We start from the raw sequence: 20,328 nt of genomic DNA, 5'->3' as shown, positions 1-20,328 counted from the left end.
CTTAATTTAAATGCTTCAAGAATAATTAGAAAAGGACCTAATTCTCTTCTTGCCTTTAAATTCTTCATTTGTAAAACTGCATTTTCAGCTATAATCATGTGAAATAATTCTCTAAATATAATTCAGTGCAGAAAAAATAAGATATATAAACAGCTTGCAAATGGGATCACCACTTAGATTCTGTTTTAGAAATATGATGAAGCTTACGAAAAATCTAGGAAGCGAAGTAATTCCGTACAATATTTTATAATTTTTTATCAATGATCAACCTGTAAATATAATTTATCGACATGCAAATATAATTTAATAATTTGATGTGTACGTATATGTTACCGTGAAACACCGAAATTGGAGAATATCGACTTTCACCGGAGAATGACAACATTTACCACATACATCGGTGAAAGATCGAATATTGCATTACATTCTTGTACATTCGGACCCTCACCGGTGTTATGTCGACAATCACAGATATGCTCTGGTGTAGGTCGAAAAGAGAGTTCATAAGAAGTCATAATAGTTTAAGTTGTTGCAATAAATAAGATTTGAGTCACATAATTTAGTAAGCTTTTTATTACTATTATTTTATTTTCTCATTTAGAACGCACTGTATAATTAAGTAAGTTTTTAACTTCTATTATTTTCCTTTCTCATTTTCAATGTACTGTGTGTTTTAAGTTCTTATTTTAAGTCTCAAGTGCTTTTTTTCGTGACTGAATTACGGAGAAGAAATATATTCTTATATGTTCAACATTCACCGGTGAAAGTCGACATTCTCCAGATTTCGGTATTTCACCATAACATATGTTCTACATGTAAATATTATAATATATATATGCATGTATATGTGAGGAGAAGGTTCATTAGCGTCTGAGTGGTAAAGCCGCTAAACAGTGATAGTTCGGTCCGGAGTTCGCATTCCAGTGAACGGAATGGCTGTATGGGCGTTTACGCTCCCCGGGGAAAGCGATTAGAAATACGATTTGTATGCGATTGAAATGCGATATTAATGTGCAAAATTGATATAATTTTGAATATTTGTTTCACCTGTTCATTCGTGCTTTCCCAGTGCTCGGGTACCTTGGCAAGGTCGGGGGGCTCCCTCTCCAAGGAGGGTCGAAAGCCTGAGCAAAAGTGCCTACTACTTACTGACTTGGTGTGAACCCCAGGGTACCAGGTCGGTCTACAGACCCAGTGCATCTTATTTAGTTAAGCGTTGAATAACTCTACCTACATCAAAATGAGTTCTAAAGACATTCTCAAAGAAGGACAGGCATATATTGCCACCTTAGAGACAATATTGACAAATAAAGCTTCTGGCATAAACAAGGCAGTAGCCGCTGATATTCGACATCAATTTCAATTGATGTTCAACCTTCTAACTGAACAGTGTGTCGAGATGGCACACATGGAAGGACAAATTCATCAAACGCCAAACATTAAAGACTCTTATGCGGACGTACTTAAACGTCCAGCTCGTGACCGATCCAAAACATGGAGAAAACCAGATAAACAACATGTCACTATTTTATACCCCACAAATGAAGGGGATAAACTAGACAACATCAGAAAGAAGCTCTTAAAAACTATTGATCCCACAAAGCTCCACATTGGAGTGAAAAGACTTAAAAATGAGGCAAAAGGTGGTCTCTTAATAGAGACCAATAAAGCGGAAGACATAGAGACGCTAGAAAATGAAATAAATACTGTACCAGAACTTAAAAAGGACCTACAAATTGTTCGTCCTACACGTAGGCTTCCTAAAATTATAATATATGATATTCCAAGGGACTTGACTAAGGAAGAACTTAAGGAAGCCATTTTAGCCCAAAACGAAGGCATCGATGGTGATGGCCTACAGGTTAAATTTCCTATCAAGCATAAGAACGGAAATCATTGGGTTTGTGAAACCTCACCGGAGGTTTTCAAACACTTACTAAGTTACGCAAACTGTGCGTTAATTGGGAACGTTTCAATTTAAGAGAATACATCAGACCAACGCAGTGTTTTAAATGCTGCCAATACCGACATATTTCTAAACAATGCCAAACAGAAGAGGCATGTGGACATTGTGGAGAAGTGGGACATTCCCACAAAAATTGTGACAATAACTACCAAAAATGTATTCATTGTGCAGAAAGAAATGGGAATAGTGATAAGCACCTTGACGAGCAGCACTCAAGTTTCTCAAAAGACTGTCCTAGCAGACAGCTAGAAATTGAAGATCTTCGAAGAAAAATCAATTACGGCTAGAGAACTTATTCAAAATATAAAAGCGTTGCAAATTAATTTAGCGAGATCACATGTCGCAACAGCACAACTAAAGACTTGTATCTTTGAATACGACTTGATTTTTATTCAAGAACCATACTGTATCAATGACAAGCCGTCTGGCTTTCCGACTCAAACATTTTTTCTCCAAATGACCACCCCAAAACAGCCACAGTGGTGGTTAACCCACGACTTACGGTTCTGAATACTTACGCTTCTTCTACTTTAAATGTTATTACATTAAAGATTGAACATAGGACAATAACCATTTTTAACTGTTATACTCAACCTATAACGGACTTAACAGATTTAACTACTCTGTTAAACTTAGCTGAACGTTACTTTGACGATCAACATGATCTTCTTCTCCTTGGCGACTTAAACGCGAAAAGTGTGCTCTGGGGCTCCCCCTTCAAGGATCCCAGAAAACGCACACTTAGAGAATTCTTAACAATGCATAGACTGGCTGTTGAAAACGATCCGGATGGTCCCCCTACCTACAACTGCACAAGGGGAAAGAGCTGGATTGATATTACAGCTTCCAGATCAATCTCTTCCACGTCTTTCATTCATAATTGGAAAGTTATGGACTGTATCACTTTAAGTGATCATTGTTATATCTCTTTTGAAATTACGTATCAACATTCTAGCTCAACTCAAAGAGTCAAATATAAACTTACACAAATGGATTGGCTCTTACTGAAGGCAAAAATTGGTCACTTTTTTGGTTCAATGGAATCTTACTTGCCTAAAGATACAGTTGATCTTAATCAACTTATAATTAAGTGGACTCAGAAAATACAGGAATACTGTGACTTGGCAACCCACGCCAAGGGAAAATATGTTAAAACTCAACACAACGGTGTCCCTTGGTGGACCCCGGAACTCTCAATATTACGAAAAAGAATCCTTGCTTTGAGAAAGCGTTATCACAAATGTATTCATGATGACGAACTAAGGACACACTATAAGCAAGTCTATGAAAAAGACCTTGCTCTCTATAAAAGAAAGCTTATGCAAGCCAAAAGAACAACCTGGAAAAGATATCTGGAGCGTCTAAGTCCTAGTTCACCCTTCGGGGTACACTATGACATTGCTAAGGGGACTATGCAATCCCCTCTACAATTAAAAGCGTTACTCAAACCAGATAAAACCAAGACTTCCACAATAGAAGAAACTATACGTTTCCTAATGGATTACCACCTTCCTAAAGATATAATCAGCGAAGACACGGAGTTTCATACGACAATTCGTAACAACTTAAGGAATCCATATAATTCAATAAATGATGTTCCGTTTACGATTCCAGAAGTGGAAAATGCTATCAAATCCCTCAATCCAGGCAAAGCACCTGGAATGGACAATATATCTAAAGAAATTATAGCTGAAGTTTTCTATGCTAACCCACAATTACAAGTAGCGTTACTTAATGAACTCTTCCGTCGAGGAATATTTCCTAACTGCTGGAAGACAGCGAAATTAGTATTATTCTCAAAAGAAGGAAAAAATGGTGAGCTTCCTGATGCTTACCGCCCTATTTGCTTGCTTAACGCATGGAGTAAAGTCTATGATAAATTAATCACTAACAGATTGACTTATTTCTTAGTATCGAATTCCAAATTAAGTGAACAACAATATGGCTTCACGGCGGGAAAATGCTCAGCAGATGCCATCAAGGACAACATAGTCTCACAAATAGAAGCAAACCGACGTAATAATAATTACACCAATGTTATCTCTTTGGATATCAAGAGTGCATTCAACAATATTTGGTGGCCGTTCCTACTACAGGAACTCCGCAATCTGGGATGTCCTCTAAATATTTATAAAGTTATTGAAAGTTTATTGGATAATAGACATATAATCTATGAAATAAATAATGTTCAATACTCCATAAAACAAGAAAAAGGATGTGTACAAGGATCCAACTCTGGACCACTATTCTGGAATATAGTAATGAATATAGCTTTAAAACTCGAATTTGAAGATGGAATCCACATCCAAGCTTATGCGGACGACGTTTCACTCCTAGTAACAGGATCTATGCATATGCAAATTCAAACCAAGGCAAAGTTGGCGCTTCAAAAACTATCGGAATGGGCACTCAAGTGCAAACTTCAATTCTCTCCCGAAAAGTCAAAGTCTATGTTTATAGCAATCAAAATGCGTGGTGCAGCCTATTCAGCACTGACAATAAAGATGAACGATCATACCATTAAGCAACAAAAATCCATTCAATATCTTGGAATAGTCATAGATGAATGCCTTACCTGGCTACCTCATCTAGATTATATTAAATCTAAAGTTTGTAAAATAATGAACAATCTTCTTAGATTACTTGGGATGCCCAAACCAGTTCTGAAAGAACTTTATAAACGTGCAATAGAGCGTACCATAGTATACACATGTCCTGCCTGGTGGTACCCACCTACGGTAAAAATGCGAAACAAAACAAACTCTATACAACGCATAGCACTTCTTGCAATGACCAAAAGCTATAAGACTGCCCCTACTGCAGCTCTTCAAGTGATTGCTGGAATTATGCCGCTTGATCTTAAATTGGACATGGAAAGCATCATCCAACGTACCAAACGAGGATGGACTGACTTTAAATATGAGGACTTAGAACTTTCACGGGATCAGATTGAATTCCCAGTACCTAAATGGCATTCTCATCCAGCTCATATTCAAGTCTTCGGATGGGACAACAAGCCTCCAATCAATAAAGGTTTAGAAATTTATACGGACGGTTCAAAAAGTGAAGACGGCACTGGAGCTGGCTTCTGTTCCTTCATGAATGGAGTTTGTCACGATCAATTTATGTTTAAACTGGATAAGACTAGTACAGTATATCAAGCTGAAACTTTAGCATTAAAGTCGGCATTACTATGGTTAAAATCACACCCCAGTCCTGCGCATATATATTCGGATAGCCAGGCTGTTTTAAAGTCTATCCATAAATACAATATCTATAATCAGAACATTATCGCCATAAAGAAATTACTGGCTTTTACAAAAGCAAAGCTTCATTGGATAAGAGGACACCAAGGCACTGCCGGCAATGAAAAAGCCGACGAGCTAGCCAAACAAGGGATTTACTCGAACACGTACCTAGACTGCAAGATCCCTATGAGTAATAGCATCAGGACGACAAAGATGAAAGCTCTCGATCTATGGCAAAGACAATGGAACGATGAAGAAACAGGACGACATACGTTCACACTTCTACCGAATGTTTCGGAGAAACGGCATTTCAGTGATTTTTTTTAAATCAAGTTATCACTAATCACGGAGCCTTTCCGATTTATATTAACAGATTCAAACTAAAGGAATCTACATGCAAGTGTCAATGTGGTAGTGAATCCGCAGATGCACTTCATATGATTATAGACTGTTCCAGTGTATCAACAAAACGTAGAGAAATTTTCAAACAAAATATAACTTTAGAAACTCTAAAACAACTAATTAAGAACGACAAGGGACGATCTTTGTTATCAAGTTTTATGGAATACATATACCATAATGAATCAGATCTGTACTTATAAATTGATTGTATTATATAATATTATTGTACTTATATTGGAATACTCATATCACAATGAATTAGATCTGTACTTGTAAATTCAATCGTATCATGTAATATCTTTGTACTTTTATTTGCCATGTTATTAATCATTTAATTATTGTAATACTTAATATTGATTCTTTACTTTGTTCTTCCTATCATTCTATGTTGCATTGTATAACTCAATTTATGTTCAAAAAATAATTTGTTTTGTAAATATAAAAACATGCTATGTAATGTATTTTTTCAATAAAGACGTTGGCGAGGCCAACACATCTCCTAGTCAGAAGACCTCAAAATTCTAACTAGGTCTTTCAAAAATTCTAATTGGCATTATTTGATCTTTGAGCTCTTGCTCCAAAATTGAAAATTTCCTTAGCCTATTGGCTCTGGTGATACTTCTGCTTAAGAAGTGCGGACCAGACAATCCATTTTCATGTTGTATGGGCGTTTACGTGGTTTTCCCCATGTATAACGCATATACGATCCAGTTTTGCTTAGAAAGTCCTCTACAGAGGCATCCTTACCCTTAGGCAGATAGCCGTCGAGTGCTTTGCTATATTTAAATAAACCACAACAAACCATATAAGTAATTTAAAAATCGCTTTATTTTATATATGCTTATAAAATGTATATATATATGTGTGTGTATGTGTAATTAAAAATTTTCTAATTGCTTCAGAACCTAACATTTATATTGATATTATATACCTATACATACATTAATGAACATTGTATATTTAAGATTTTTTTCTTTGATATTTTATACCTGGTAGAGACATTAGGTATTTTTTTCCGGAATCAGGCAAAATGAAAATTAACAGAGCCTTCGCCGGGAATCGAACCACGGACCTCTGACAATACCGGCTCAGCGTGCAGAACCACTACACCATGAAGGGATGCTAGGAAGGCACGAGAAATACCTTACATACTCCCCTTTTGAAAGGGCGACTGAGGTTTTTAGGGGACCCAATCGCCAAATCCTGGGCGCAGAGAATCCTCATGAAACACCCTTTTAGTTCGGGCGCCACTTTAGAGACATTAGGTATTTTTTTCTGGAAGCAGGCAAGATGAAAAATTAACAACGCCTTTGCTGGGAATCGAACCACGGACCTCTGACAATACCGGCTCAGCATGCAGAACCACTATACCACGAAGGGATGCTAGGAAGGCGGGAGAAATACCTTATAACCTTGTTCTTTATTTTGTTGCATTTATTTATGCCTATATACATACATATAAAAAAAAACATAATAATAGGCTAAAAATTAAAAGCAAAATTTTTAAACCCGTCCTGCACTATAGATATGTGTGTATTGGACGGCAGAATTTAGGGAAGTTGAAATTTTTGGAATTTGGGAAAGCACCGAGTGTCAAAATTAAGGGATGAGAAGTATTTATGATTTAGGGAAAGCACTGGGATCCAAAGTTTAGGCATGGTTAAAATTTAGAACTTACAAAAGCGCTTTGCAGCAGAATTTAGGACCTGTAAAGGCGATACCAGGCGGTTTCAAGCGCCAGCCCTAGATAAAGCCTTAAGTATATATGTGGGAGTTTATTTATTCAGGACTCATATTAGTTTGAAGCATGTGCAAGAAATAAACGTAGGTATAGTAAAAAACTAAACTATTACAATTCAGGCTTAATTCAGAACGCTATAGGAGCAAGACAAAATTTAGCGAAACCACTTGGGTTTCGTTGCCAATCTTGTGATACATAGCCAATAACGTATAACACACGCTATTAAGTTAGGCTAAAATTATCATTACTGATTCTAAGGCATTTTAAATTAATGTAGCAGACTGCGCTGCTCCCTGACCTTCTAATTTGACCCAGTTTATTAATTTTCGCAGACTGTTATTATTACAGAAATTTTATAAAAACTAAGCTTGAACTTTCGATTATGTCGAAAAGAGTTTCCAATTCTGGAGTTACAAAAGGGATCTACAAAGCGAAACCATGTTTAGAAGTCCATTAAACAAAATGTGGAATTGCTGCAAAAAATGCATACAGGCATATTCGTCTTAAAATTATGTGAGGAGTATGGCATTGGAAAGTCCACTGTATATGACACAAGAAAAAAGAAAAAGGAACTTTTTGAATTTTTTGTGGGAGCATCTTAAACAACTTGCATTGAACGAAATGTTTAATAAAGTAAACAAATATTAAGCTTTCTTTTGTAAATTTTGATACCCTTTAGATCATAATTGTTCTTTATTTCATAAATTACAATTTCATAATTTTAATTGTATAATTTCTGCATGCCATCTTACCAGATTTAAATTGATGATCTATTATTAGGGGGACCAAAAAGTAATGTCGTTTCTACGCATGTCGACAACAACGATAGACAACAACATGCTAAGGGCAGAAGTGGACGCAAATCAATGTCAAACAATCGAGGAACTGTCAAACACTCTTAACCAACCTTGGTCGACCAAAAACATTTAAAGCAGAATGGAAAAATAAGCAAAGCAGGTGTTTGAGTCCCCCATAATCTGTCCGAAGAGAACAAAGCCAACCTATCCATCACACGCAATGTATTGCTTCAACGGCACCATACAGAACCATTTTTTGATCGCTTGATTAGTGGAGACAGAAAAATAAGTCCTATATGATAATCCAAAACTCAAAAGGCAGTTTTAATAGGGGTTACAAAGGGTTTACATCCCGAAAAGGCACTTCTGGGTATTTGGTGGAGTATTCGTGGAATTGTTCATTTTGAATTGCTGAAATCTGGAAAAACTGTTAATGTAGACCTTTATTCTGAACAATTGGATCTAGTGAACCAATCTTTAATTGGAAAATATCCGCGATTGTCAACGGAAAAGGCGTCATTCTGCAACACGACTGTGCAAGACGAACACTGGAAAAACATAATGAATTGGGGTGGGAGGTACTGCCTCACCCACCATATTCGCCCGATATCGCACCCTCGGATTTCCATTTATTCCAATCCCTACAACATTTTCTTAGTAACAAAAAATTTCAAAATTTTGATGATGTCCAAAATGCCATCTTGAGATATTTTACTCAAAAACCAATTGATTTTTATTGATCTGGGATTGAAATCTGCATACTAGATGGCAAAAGGTTGCTGATAACGAGGGTGATTATATTATTGCTTAAAAATAAAAACTTGTTACAAATTTATTTGTTTGAATTTAATGTAAGAAAGCAACATTACTTTACAGCCCCCCACAGGATTTGGAAATATCCCAAATCCGGAATCGGCTAGTGCGGATTTCGAACTTTGTACTGTATTTATTAATACTATATGAAGAGATACTTTTTTAAATTATAAAAAATATTGCTTAAATTTTTAATGCATTTTATTCTCACTTTTTTGAAGTGTTTGTAAGAGTAAATTTTTAATTTTGCAATGTTATTGTCTGTTATTTTACTTCAATATTTATAATTAAATTTTATATACAACAAAATTTATTTTGTAGATTTCAAAATTGTGCATCATATACATATTTAATACTTCTAAATATGTCAAACAATACATAAAAAGTATTATAAATTAAACATGCTTATCTTCTACTACAGAAATGTTTAACAGCAACAAAATTTAATTATAAGATTTTTCTTTTCTTTCATGTTTGCAGCAAATGCAAGAAATAAAAATAATTCTGAAGATGTTTTTTATGTTGAAAGGTATCTAGTGGCATTAACTGCATAAGATACTTTTAAGCAAGTTGTAGCTTATATTTAAAAGAGTCGCTGATATTATCATCCAAGACTCATATTTTCAAACTACAGTAAATTTTTTTATAAACATGAGGTTTAGAATAATCACTTTCCTAAAAATCAAATAATGACACAAACATCAAGTTCTTAGGAGCCTGAATTAATCAGAATCACAGAAATTCAGTGGTTATGTAGAAATTATCCACAGCAGGACAACTCAGAAAGTTCTGGGGACAAGTAAAACATGCACCAAAAATTTTGGAATCATTTGCCATGATCTTTATTAAATAAATTTAAGATGATTTCTGAAAATAAAAATTCAACTTTTTTTAAAATTAAATACTGGAAAGCACTTTCCTGTTTTCTCACATGTGCTTAAAATTCTAATTTAGAATGCAGTTGTCAAGAACTGAATTTATTGCCTATGAAAAAATATTTCATTTTCAGATTAGATATAAAAGAATTTTTTTACCTCAGTAGTACATAGAGACTTCAAACTGCAAAATGTCCTGCAAAAAAGAAATAAAAATGCATTTCAATAGTCAGTACATAACAGAATATGCTATACAATATTTACATATAAGTTGCTTCAAAGGACTAAACTGGGAAGTAAATTTCTTCTGAAATTTAAGATGAATATGAAGAAGGTATACAATAAATAATTATGAAACTAAATTGAAGACCTTTAACTAAGAATTTAAACATGCTGCTAATTAATGTATACAGAATCATAGCCTTTAGTGCAGTAATAAGGAATAGCAAATGTAATAAACAGTAACTCTTTAATCAACACTAAGAAAACTGCTGAAACTGAACATAAAACACTAAGTTAATAATTTCAGAAACAGTTACAAAAAAATAATTGTTTAAAATCTTTACATATAACAACATAACACTGTTGGGCATAATAACAATTCAGCCTTTTAGGGCATAGTACATGCAGCAGAAAAGGTTTGAGATGGCACACAATTTGCTCTCAGTTCAGTTTTATATCCCTTTGGCCAGTGAAGGCAAACTCATTAGTCAACAGAGTCAATTATCAACAGTTCAGCACTGTATTTATTAATACTTGTATTCTCTTTTCAAGTATCTTCTTCCATTCATTCTCTGCATATGTCCAAACCATCTTATACCTTTCTCAACACTACATCTTTTTTCGCTCCACAACACTCCCTAAAATTAACTCAATATTTCAGTTTTTAAGTCTTAGTTAAACTATATATATATGTCGAATAAAACTTGATATTATACTTAATAACGATACTATTTTATTGATAAAAGAGAATTGCAATATATTGAAAAACTTGAATCGCAATAATGACTAACAAAACACTAATGTAAACAATGGCCTTGCATCTTCTTGAAAAGTTTGCATTTTGTATGTTGTTTTTCATTTTAAGCCTTATTACAAGTTTTCATGAATAAGATGACTTGTCTATTTACTCTTGACAAAAAGTTCATGCTTGAAAATTATTGATCGTATGAATATGTAGACTCGAATAAGAAAAACATCAAACGTTAGTTTTTTAAGCTGATTACATGAGTCGGGAATAATATTATTCCACATGTTTTCCTTCTCCAGATTACTTGTGCTGTGAACTAAGCACACATTTATTTTTCTCCAATGTTTCTACATCAGCACTTAAAATGTTCAAATTTCAAGTTTCATAATTTTTTTTTTTTTTTAAATTCAGCAATTGATTTCAGAGTTGCCAATGTGAATATTAAACAGAGAAATGCAATTCCGTTGCACTAGTATTAAGAGGTTTTTTAACAAAGGCTAATGTTGCTTTGCTGATTCAGAATTCCTGAAACCTGCTGAGAAAAACTTCTGTCATAAAACTGTTGTTTTGAAATGGCAAATGTCAATATTAGATCTATTTTCTTGAGAATGTTTCAACAGGCTTGGAAAGTGAACCAAAGTTTCTGTTTCAAAAATCTTGAGCAGAAAGGGATAATTTGCTTTCAAATGAAATAACTTCTTCCAACATCAGAAAAATTGTGTTTCCTCTTCCCTATAGGAGGTTCGAATCCCGCGAACGGGCTGGCTGCATGGGCGTTTTCGTGGTTTTCCCCATGTGTAACGTGTTAAAAACGAGCCAGTTTCCCTTAGAAAGTCCTCCACGAAGGCATCCCTCCTCTTAGGCAGATAGCCCTCGAGGCTTTGCCATAATCACACACACACACACCTCTTCCCTATAGTTTTTTGATTAAGCTGATTTAGATGAGATGTAACGTCTACCATAAAATAAAATTTTTGGATCTACTGATCATTCATTAGTTCTGGATTATAAACACTCATTTCAAGGAGTAATGCTTTAACTTCTGTTAATAAGGATGCAAAACATTTCAAAACATTTCCTCTTGATAACCAACGCACTTTATTATTCAGCAGAAGATCTGAGTACTCGCTCTCCATTTCAACTAAAAATTCTTTAAACTGGCGATGATTAAAAGCTGTAGTAATAATGAGATTAACAATAATATAATTATGAATTCCATAACTTTGCAAATTTCTTCTGGAAATGTCGAGCACAAAGCGCTTCTTGATGAATGATACAATGGTAAGTAAGATCTTGTCACTGATTTTTCCTTTCAAAATAATAACAAAAACGTTTCTTACCCCGGTCATTCTTTTCGCCCTGTTTGTTGCAACTGAGACAAGTTTATCGAGATTTGGTGATCTACCAGGAGACCAGAAGAAAAAGCAGAGTTGGCAGCTGTGGTTTATAAATATAAAAAACTATTTTTATTCGAATCCTGGTATATACCAACATTTTCTGTACTTTTTTTGGTTTAATTTATAAAGTAAGTTCAAAAGCAATCTAAATAAATATATATATGCATTTTTCAAGTACTGAAAAGGAAGGGCATGATGGGAATGATCTTCTGGCAATGGTGAAAGGGGTGGAATAGGGCAAAATAGGTTGAGAACCACAATGTTAGATCTTTTAAGTATTAGTTAAAAAAAAAATAAGTTTGAACCTTTACACGGCATTTAATTATTATTAAATGAAATTTGTTTACATCTAATTAGAATTTCGGAACACTTCCGCAAAGAACCCGGCAAATGTAAACATCGCCAACTTTGGCGATAATAGTTCAAACCTGGTAATCCGGCAGATTCAACCTATTCGCTTGTAAGAAGGTTGCAACCATTCCTCTAACGTTCATTTTGTTGAATTATCACCGTCATTGTTCGCATTTGCCAATTTAAATTATTCTTCACTTATTTATTATTATTTTTTTTGTATTTTCATGTTATTATTTATGAACTTTTAACAAATAGATAGAAATATTTTCATATAATAAAGGAAGTTTTCGGTGACAGATGCTAGTTTGTGGAAGAAAATATGGCGGGAGAGGGGTTAATGATAATTGGTAACATGGCTGTTAACGTAGCGTTAAGCACACAGAATCATGAGGTTTCCAACCGATAAAATATTTTGACTTCATCACCTGCCAAAATATGCATTTTAAATAATTAATTAAGTAATGTTTTTATTATTGGTATGGTCATCTAAAATTATGAGAAAAACAATATTTATGGCTTAAAACTTTAACCAGATAATATATTGTTAATGCTTTTCCAACAATAACATTTGAGAAGATTTCAGGTGTGACACACAAAGAGATGATTAAACTGAAATAAAAAGTATTATTGATTCTCTAAAATGACAGAATAGTTTTATGGATACTCAAAGTCATCAAAATTAGCAAACCACTACTTGTGTAATGAATCCAAGTGCAAATGACTCTTCAAAAGTTTTATTACCAATGCTACTGAATAGAATTTCAATACTGAAAATTATTGGCACTGTCAAATATACTATGAAAGACAGGCAGTTGTTTCAACATAAAATGCTTTAAACTGTTTACAAGTAAATTGATAAAAATAACATTGAAAAACTGTTTATGTAAAATGGATGTATTAAAAGTCATGCATTCATTAATTTATTACAGGCACATGGCTCTTATTGAACTAAGACTGTCACTGAATGATTGTTTGGAATCGACATTTCTTGCTGTCTGAAACCTACTTCACCTATGATGTAAATATGCAGTTGTGGTTCTCACTGACATAAAGTTTAGCCACTCCTGATCGATTATATATGTCTACTGTATTTATACCTATTATACTAATTATCAGATACAATTTTGAGAATATCAACAAGCAAAACACTTAAAAATTTAAAAAAGACACTTGTAGTAGAAATATTAATATTCTATATGAATTATGGAAAGTACATGTAATGAATAATACCATGACCAAACACTTAAAAAAAAGAATAGATTAAGTATTTCCTACCTCGATACTTGAGAAAGCAATCCTGTTACACAACACATAGTTAACTTTTGATTACATGATATTACATATTACATATTTAGTCCTACGAGTGGTTAAGAAGGCTGAATAGTGGTAGTTCAATCTCGGCTCAAATCCTGAAAAACGAGCTGGTTGTGCAGGTTATTTTTTTCGTATGTGTTTTGTGAATTTTGTGACATTTTCGTGGTTTTCCATGAGCCTATTTACCCTAGAAAATATTCACAGAAGCATGCCTTTTTCAGCTAGCTCTCACATGCTTTGTATATTGAATTAAGTACACACAAACCCTTCTTATTTTTAAAATGATAAAGTTATTAAGTTCACATTACATGCAACGAAGCTTTTTACAAGCCAGGATACTTTCTTTAACAATTACAGTGCTAATTAGTGCTGTACTTCTCAGTTATATGTGAAATAACATCTCAGTGTCACTGCTTGTGACACATTTGTTTCACTTAAGTCTTCTTATGCAGTCATAAGCATGAAATAAACAAAACAATAACATTTGAGAAGATTTCAGGTGTGACACACAAAGAGATGATTAAACTGAAATAAAAAGTATTATTGATTCTCTAAAATGACAGAATAGTTTTATGGATACTCAAAAACTCATGGTTATGCATGAAAAACCTAATCCATACATCCTTGGTGACTGATATTAACATAGTTTTTATGCTGCATTTGTGAACTACGCGGTTAAATTGAGTGAAATTGTGACTAAATTTCAGAAGACTTATAAAATTATGGTGTGAAAATTTAAATGTGAAATTAAAATCAAGGATACATTGGACAGAACAATCAAAAAAGAAATGTTGCCCATAAATATATTAATAATAATTAATGATAAAATGGACATTTAAAATATTCATATAATAAATATATACAATTAGTGTAATTAAAATAAATATATGCATTTAAAAATGATCTAACTTGGACCATATTTGCAATTTTTGTAATGTTATTAAATATGGACTTTAAATAAAATTTTTAGCAGCATACATCATTTGGGTTTGTTTAAATTATGGAAAAGCATGGGAGAGATATCTGCCTAAAAGAAAAGATGCCTTCAAGGAGGTCTTTCTGAAGGACACTGGTTTGAATCCACGTTACATATTGGGAATACCATGAAAACAATCATACAACTTGCCCATTAGCTTGGCTAACTAAACTACCAGAGTTCAGTCACTTTACTGTTTAGCTGCTGATGAGCTGTATATCAGTTGCAAAGCAGTGCACAAAAAATGATATATTCCTTGGTTCTCATTATGAGTTACACAGGGTTCATAGCCACATTTTAGTTAAAAAAATAAGCACTTTTCAAGCACATTTTAAGAAAAAAAATAAGCACCTGTCTAATGACATTATACACAACTGCATAACCTTAATTAGACTTGTAATTTAAAATATGAGAAATGCAGTATTTATTAAGAGAGAATAAGCATTACCTCAACCATGGAAAATAATTACTTTTTTTTTCCCTTTAAATTTTAAATAACAGTTCAATTTACAGAACTAGTTTACAATGAGAGAAAAGAAAAAAAACTATGCAGAACTAAACTATATTACAAGATTTAATGATGAAATTTCAGTTCAAAATAGAGAAAATAAATAATAATAAGGCATATTTATTGTATTTGCTTGGAACCTAATAATAAATACAATTTATTTTTCCACTCATATTAATATTTAAATAATTTAAATCTAAATTCTGAATATTTTCTAAATTTTCATTGTATATCAGTTTTCTCTTAACAGATATTGCAAGCAAAGTAATTTAAGTAAAAAAGAGGAACATTTCTGAAATCAGAAGACAGAAATTTGCTTCATGCAGTCATCCTTTAACAGTAAAAGCTTAACTAAGCCGCATACTTGGAAACTGGCGAATATTCGGACAGTTGAGCGTAACTTGAAAAAGAGGAGCGGAGGGGGGGGGTTGACTGTAGCCACTTTTTAGATTTTTCCGCTAAATAAATGCTTTTGACATTTTGATATGTGAATCATATAAAAATAAACCAATGGAACTGAAAAATATTCTGCTTAGCAAGCACAGTAAAACTCTTTTAAGTGTTCATAAACAAATCTCAAACAGAACATCAAAATTAATTAATTAATTATCTCTGCGAAATATCGCAAACGTTATTGCACAATACGTGTGCCATAATTCTTCCCTACGTGATATTACGCAATCGGAATCAACAGCTGCTGAAATTGGGAGAATAAAGAACTAAATATGAGTAACTGGGGTGTTTTTCATTCTAATTTTCAACAGACGGCGTTAAATTTCCGCAATAGAATCATTCTTCGCTTGGGTTGGTAGACCGCAGAACTTTTAGTCCTATTCAATCCAGATTGGAAAGTGACAAAAAAAAAAAAAAAGTCCGTTGCTTGTTTTGCAGCGAACTTGTAACAGTTTCAATATTTGAGATTTTGGGGAGAAAGGGGAGAACCTCCCAATCTTCGCACTATATAATGTATTGGCCAAAAAAAATTAAATTATTTTGACTATTCGATTACTTTCCCTTTATTTAAGCCATTCCGAGTATTATTCCTAAAACGCTATGTTAAAATACAACCATTTTTGGAAGTTTACTATACTTCAGCAGTTACTGCAACTGTTATTATAAACATTCATACATATACTCATAATATAAGCATAATGATCATAATAAACACAAATATGAACTGACCAAGCGGAACGAGAATGCAAATTATTAAGATCTGGATAGAAATTTAAACGTGTATAGTATTTGGGTGGGAGGAAAAGAATGCCGAATGTACCGAAATTTTCTACAGCTTTCGCAATTCTTTGACCAATATAACGACGGGCACCTGTCTGTACTCTTTGTGCGCACCAAAGGTTATGTTAATGCAGAGAAAGGGGGAAAAGCTATTTCCGGGAGTATGATTCACCACCTGACATTCAATATTAAGAAAAGTTGTTTATTTAGTTTCGGCTTTGGTAGGGGGAAAATAGCGCGTTCATTAAAAAAAAAGCACTAAAAGCAAAAAATAAGCACTAAAAACAAAAAAATAAGGGCTTTAAAGAAAAAGTAAGCACCTATAAGGGCCTTTATATTTTATTTTCAAATATAAGGACTTATAAGCACTTATAAGGACCGCTATGAACCCTGGTTACATGCAAAAAAGCAAGTCTTAATAAAAATCGATATGCCAAATGTAAAGTTAATATGTTGGTTTTTTCGTGCAATACATGAACATATACATAAAATTTAAAAAAATAAGTCAGAGCAGAATATAATTTATTACTAAAAAAACTTTTATGTAATCAGTTGCAATTAAGTTTCTATTTAAATGAGAATATCTATTCATTTCATTTATGCGATCATAATGGATTTTCAATCGCAGTTTTGGAAGTACTTTAAAATTATGCAATGAAGATATTAATCGTAAATTCACAATTTCTTTAGAAACTGCACTGTTAAAAACATAAATATTTTGGAATTTTATAATACTGAAAGATATTCAAAGACAGATCTCAATTTTCCCAAGAAATTGCCAAGAAAAAGGGTCATTATTACAAAGCTCAATATTACATGATTTTTCTACTTCCATTAAGCTTTACATATTGTTTTCTGTGCTAACTTGAATTAAATACAAATTTATTTTCGTGCATCGTGTTTAACCAGTTAATTTTGAATTTTCACTTTCATATGCTTAATATATTGTTTTCTCTGCTAACGTGAATTTATGTTACTTATTCTTTAATTACTTTGATTATATTCTTTAAATATCATGTTTACGCGGCTTACTTCCATGTGTTTTAATATCTCATAACCAACGCCCATCAACCATAGGTGAACTTGGCGAGTAAAACAGCAACGGCGCCAACGGGTTCTCTGTGGATGAAAATTCAGAATTTCTAAATCAATCAAACACATTCATGAAAACAAGCAATTTCAAAAGTCATTATAATAACAGTAGTCAAGAAAGCATAAAGTTACCAGCAAGAAATCTCTAACAAAGTTAAAGATCATCCATATAATCCAATTGCTATATTAATCAAAATAAATAAGAAATTCAGTACAAAGTCTGAAATCCAGACGTCCATTATCCGAAATGATCTAAAATCCGGACCTCAAAACCACCAACAACATTTTTCTCCTAGGTTTTACGCATGCACATTTGATTCCACCCCCCCTCCGAGCATAATAAAACATCTGGAGTGTGCCAATTCTTAATTTCACTTTGACACTAAATGAAATACATTGTTATTGAAGAAACAAACCTTTTAGCATAAATATGTACGATCAGGATCAGTAACTTGGTTTCATTCCTGCGTATCCGCTTTATGGTACACATCTCAAACTGAAACATTCCACATAGATACATCATTGATCTGACGCCAACCTTGGGAATCATTATTTATTATACTTTCCTTTCATCACCGCATGTTTATCAAAACATGACAACTTCAGTAATGACTCATGTAGCGATGCCTAAACAATTTTTGGTACTTTTCCGTTTTGCCGGCGCAAGCGATAAAGTCGCCAATAATGGTACAATCGATGCCAAAAGGAATATTCTCGCTGGTAACCTTTTACGCCTCATTTTCAAAACAAGTCGCAGCTTTTTCTTATCAGATTGATTGTTTTTTTCAATACTGGCATATAATTACATAGAATTTTTATCAGATAGTTCAGTTTTATGTCTAAGGCCATTTTCAGTAGTTAAGTCAATTAGGATGCAATCACAGCTCTTACCCGAAGCCGAAAATATAGAAAAGGTAAAGTCAAGGGTTAAATTCATCAATTCTAATAAGGATACATTAGCGAAGTAAAGCACTGCAGTTTTACATAATTTCTAAGTAAGCTATTCGTACGAATTGAAATATTTCTTGCATTTAAACTTGTGTTCCAAATTAAGATTTAACTTGAAATTAATGTAGATAATTACTGAGAGCATTAGATTTTTGTAGAGTAGTTTACGTGAGATGAGATAGCTTGGGGTCACGTGATATAAACCGGCGAATTAGGATTTTGAACCATGAAAGCATAGTAAATTCTTAAATTAATGTCTTTTTACAAATTTATTGTCTTTATTTATCGGCTTTTTATAAAGTTTTAAGTGATATTAAAATGTTTATGCCTTCAAAAAATGAATTCTTAGAACTAAGATTTTTTTAATATTTTTTATGTGTATACTGTCTGTTGTCGCCAATAAAGTCTGCTTGGCGAGATTTGCGCCGGCGAAACGGAAAAGTACCCAATTTTTCTTGTTAGTAATTGAATAATAAAGGTGTATGGTAACCTTATATGTTGACATTACGCTTGGCGATGATTACAGATTTAAGTTAAATGTGCTAAAAAAATGTTTACGAGGAAACATTTACCAAACATTTCTTTCCATGTGATAAAAATAGATTTTGTTGATGATACTCATAGACTCAAAGATTAAATTTATGGCTATTTGAATTAAGAATAATTGATTTGTTATTCACATAAACCCAGAACCAGCACCAGGGCTCGTATGGCTGCAGAGACTCGGAGAATTTAGGACCCACAGAGACTGCATCAGGCGGTAAGATATCTAGCGCCGGCCTTCAATTAAGCTGAAATATATGTGGGAATTTATTTATTCAGAACTCTAATAAGCCTTAAGCACGTGAAAGAAATAGACATAAGTATGATAAATAACAAAACTAATATAATTCAGGCATAATTGTCTCAGTGCGTGATAGAAGCAAGATAAAATTTAACAGAACAACTTGTCGTTAGTCGCCAAGCTCGTGATGCATAGCCAAATATGTACAGTGAAGGATAGCTAAATTTGATGATGATAGCCACTAATTTTAAAGGTTTTCGGATATAGCAAAACAAAGGCGAAATTTTCCAATTAACGGATTTTGTAAAGAAATGTGGACAAGCTGTAATAAATGAGGATGATATAAAAGAAGTTTTCATTGTGATGACAATCCTTCTCAATCATCAATCAATTAATGAATGGCAAAATCTGTAGTATAGTTCTAGATCCAGAAAATACGCTACTGATAGTGAAGAAAGTGACAGAGAAGTTACTGACAATGAGAAAATTTTGATTGACAAATTAATCGGAATTCTCGAAACAGCAGTTACAGGACTTCAACAATGTAACTAAGCAAAGGATTATGCCTGTCTACAGAATTAAAGAGAATGTATTAGCGCAACAAACGGAGCAACTTAAACAACTTGCATTGAGAGAAATGTTTAATAAGGCAAACAAATCAATATTAAGCTTCTTTTTTTTTTTTTTTTTTTTTTTTTTTTGTAAATTTTGATACCCTTTAGGTCATAAATACTTCATTATTTCACGAACTTTATCCATGTACACGTCGATCTATTTTCACTTAAAAAAAAAAAATCCCCGAATTTCACAAAAATGGCATTGTGCACTCTTTTAACTTTATCCATGTACACGTCGACCTATTTTCACTTAAAAAAAATCCCAGAATTGCACAAACTTGCATTGCACACTC

The 20,328-nt window shown here is 33.2% G+C and overlaps 1 protein-coding gene and 1 long non-coding RNA gene across 5 annotated transcripts in view; one reads left to right on the top strand and one right to left on the bottom strand.

Annotated features, from left to right (window-relative positions):
• The window catches only part of LOC146995195 (uncharacterized), a 567,507-nt gene that overhangs the window by 9,283 nt on the left and 537,896 nt on the right, over positions 1-20,328 (top strand). The window contains exon 2 of one of the 3 annotated variants that reach the window (XR_015043635.1): positions 13,493-14,854. The exons of the other annotated variants lie outside the window; for them this stretch is intronic. This is a non-coding gene — a long non-coding RNA (uncharacterized LOC146995195). Of the gene's footprint in view, positions 1-13,492; positions 14,855-20,328 lie in introns of those variants that run through there. 3 annotated transcript variants of the gene reach the window in all.
• The window catches only part of LOC118180638 (uncharacterized), a 141,355-nt gene that overhangs the window by 116,429 nt on the left and 4,598 nt on the right, over positions 1-20,328 (bottom strand). For both annotated transcript variants that reach the window (XM_085825833.1, XM_085825835.1), the window contains exon 2: positions 10,002-10,038. In XM_085825833.1, coding sequence (XP_085681959.1) covers positions 10,002-10,038 — 37 coding nt within the window. The remainder of the gene's footprint in view (positions 1-10,001; positions 10,039-20,328) is intronic.

This window comes from Stegodyphus dumicola, chromosome 10 (assembly GCF_044657685.1).
Source record: "Stegodyphus dumicola isolate Sdum_Otavi_A_Nest chromosome 10, ASM4465768v1".
Classification (NCBI taxonomy): Eukaryota; Metazoa; Arthropoda; class Arachnida; order Araneae; family Eresidae; genus Stegodyphus; species Stegodyphus dumicola.
Note: the sequence above shows the minus strand (reverse complement) of the source record. Positions and strands in the feature narration are given on the sequence as shown.